This window comes from Pteropus alecto, unplaced genomic scaffold, assembly GCF_000325575.1.
Source record: "Pteropus alecto unplaced genomic scaffold, ASM32557v1 scaffold78, whole genome shotgun sequence".
Lineage (NCBI taxonomy): Eukaryota > Metazoa > Chordata > Mammalia > Chiroptera > Pteropodidae > Pteropus > Pteropus alecto.
The window spans coordinates 18,575,462-18,578,341 of NW_006443124.1; the positions used below are offsets into that span (position 1 = coordinate 18,575,462).

The 2,880-nt window shown below is 43.0% G+C and overlaps 1 protein-coding gene across 1 annotated transcript; it reads left to right on the top strand.

Moving 5' to 3' along the window:
• The first annotated feature begins 1,711 nt into the window (after positions 1–1,711).
• Positions 1,712–2,647, top strand: LOC102888778 (olfactory receptor 2T29). The gene has a single exon (XM_006923379.2). It carries the CDS (start codon positions 1,712–1,714, stop codon positions 2,645–2,647), a length of 936 nt encoding a protein of 311 aa, XP_006923441.2.
• Positions 2,648–2,880: the final 233 nt, after the last annotated feature.

Below are 2,880 nucleotides of genomic sequence, written 5' to 3' on the forward strand. Positions count from 1 at the left end.
GGCTGCCTACCCACCATTTCAACATTGGTCAGTATTTAAGATCAAAATATGTGGTTTTATTATAAAAGACATTCTCTGTAGAAGACTCAAAGACTCTTCCCACATCAGCACCTAATATGCTCTGAAAAATGGGAGATTTGACATCATCAGCTCCCTCTTATGAAGGCCCAGAAAGGCAGGGGGGCAAAGCAAGGCTGAGGCTCTGCTGGTAGGGAGCGTTGTGCAAGGGACTGACTGCAGGTATCCAGGACAACCAATGGGGTCAGGAGGTCTCCCGTAAACACTTGGTAGAAAGGACACAGAGAAACAGCCCCTCACACCCCTATGTCCTCATTCTATGTTTGGGAAGGGGGTAAAGTTTTATGCATTCCCCTTCATCTCCTGTTGGCTCTGGAGGGCCCTATAAACACGGTCAGAGCCATGAGAGCATGGTGACCCTGATCCACATGGTTCTGATCATCCATGAGCCTCAATGGTGTCAAAATTTATTCAAATTCAAGAACTATATTTTTTACGTATTCATCTCAATAGTTTGTAAATTCATATATCCTCATTAAACACTTGGAAAACAGTGACGTGGCCAGTGAGGAGATAGCAGGAACTGCTGGAGCATGATGCAAACGAGAGCGCTAAGCTTTGGCTAGGTGGTCAGTTACACTTCCAGATACACTGCTCAGATCCAGTTCATCTCCAGTTACTATAATTAGAGAAGTCATTCAGTTTTCCTTTATTAATTTAAATAAGAATATCTGAAAAGTACTGTGCTTCAATTACCTTTTAATGTTATTCACTTTGAAGAAAAATCTCTGAAATTATATCAGTGTAAATGGGTCAAAGCCTCAAACACTTTGTATTTGTCACAGAGAAAATTTTTCAGACCTCATGTAAGTGAACTCGTGTATCATTCTCATGTGTATCATTCTCAGCACAGGTCAGCTGAGGTCACCAGGCCCTTTCAAGTTTGAATAAAACCGACTCAGATGTATGCCACATGCAGAGGAGAGCCTTACATCTTCACAAACCTCTTCAGGCTCCTTGAGAGTGATGGTGTAGGAGGGAGCTGAGCATCCACAGCTCCAAATAGTGGCTTCCACTGCTTGCATTCATAGCATGGTACATGTTGCCAATCCACACCTGCCATCTTTTTTCTGTATCACGACACCCCACGCCAGGTACTGCCCCTGCCCTGCTCTTCACTACACAGCTTCAGCCAACACAAAGCCCCTTTTGTGGCGTACTGTCCAAAGTTTGAGAATAGTTAAGGGCATTTACATACCAGAAGTACACACATAATATTAACATCAATTATATGCATTCCTATTCTTGCCCACCCTGCCCTGAGGATTTCTCACCAGCCAATATTCTCCAAAGAATCCAGTCATTCTTTTTTACTTCCCTCCTCTGGTCTGTTCACTTCTGCACTATCTCCAAATCTATGTTAATATTTCAGCCAAAGGTTTTAAACATCCAGCCTTCAACTTCAGGACCTCACCTTTCATACCTAAGGATATTTTCCCCAAAAGAGCTTCTTATCTAATAAAAAATCTGATCCAGTTCTTAAATATGTTTTCTTTATCTTTTTCACACTGATACTGATGTTCAAAGGAAGTGTTTTTGATAGTTATAAGAAAAATAAAAAACCAGTGCACTTCATTAGAATTATACCTTTTCTTATTGTTTTCTCCCACCCTGTAGTTCTAGTATGGAGAACATGGATGGAGGGAATGAAACATTGACCAATTTCTTTCTCCTGGGGCTCTTCCCGGAGCTGCAACACATCAGCATCCTCATCATCTGCCTCCTCCTGGTCTACTTCATCGCCCTCACAGGGAACGCCATCCTCATCCTCCTGATCCATGTGGACACATGCCTCCACACCCCCATGTACTTCCTGCTCAGCCATCTCTCTCTCATTGACTTGGCGTTAATTTCCACTACGGTCCCAAAGATGGCCATAAACTTCTTCTCTGGGAAGAAAAACATCTCAAAAGTTGCCTGTGGGACCCAAATTTTCTTCTTCTTTGCCCTTGGGGGTGGTGAGTGTCTCCTTTTGACCCTCATGTCTTATGACCGCTATGTGGCCATCTGCAAGCCCCTGAGATACCCGATTATCATGAACACTAGCATCTGCCTAAAGATGGCCCTAGTATGTTGGGGTGGAGGTGCTCTAAATGCCCTCATCAACACCATCTACACCATGCACTTCCCTTTCTGTGGCTCCAGGGAGATTCACCACTTTTTCTGTGAGTTGCCTGCCATTCTGAAGCTCTCTTGCAAGGACACTTCCTTGTATGAAATGGTGGTGTCTGTCATCTGTATTGTGTTTGTTCTTCTTCCATTAGGACTCATCATGGCTTCCTATATGCTAATCTTCCTCACAGTCCTTCACATGAATTCACCAGAAGGCAGGAGGAAAGCCTTGGCTACATGTTCTTCACATATGGCTGTAGTGAGCCTCTACTACATGCCAGCCATGATCATCTACATGACCCCCCGCTCCTCTCACACTGCAGAACAGGATGAAATACTCTCTGTGATTAATACTATCCTCACCCCCATGCTCAACCCTCTCATTTACAGTCTGAGGAATAAGGAGGTGCTTGCTGGTCTGAGAAAAGTAATGATAAGAAGATTTATTTTGGGATAGAAACAAGCAGCTTCCAACATCTACAGAAACTCTGTAGTCACAAAAGAGATTACAAGCCAATCTCCATACTTATCTAAGAGGTCAATATTTATCCCCTAATGTATTCCCTTGACTTTGGCTCTTACTTTGGCTCTTACTTTGGCAGAACTAATATGATAAACTGAATATCTAAATGCAACCCTGTCATGGACACTTGCTAGCTGTATGAAAATAAGAAAACTCATTTAACTTCT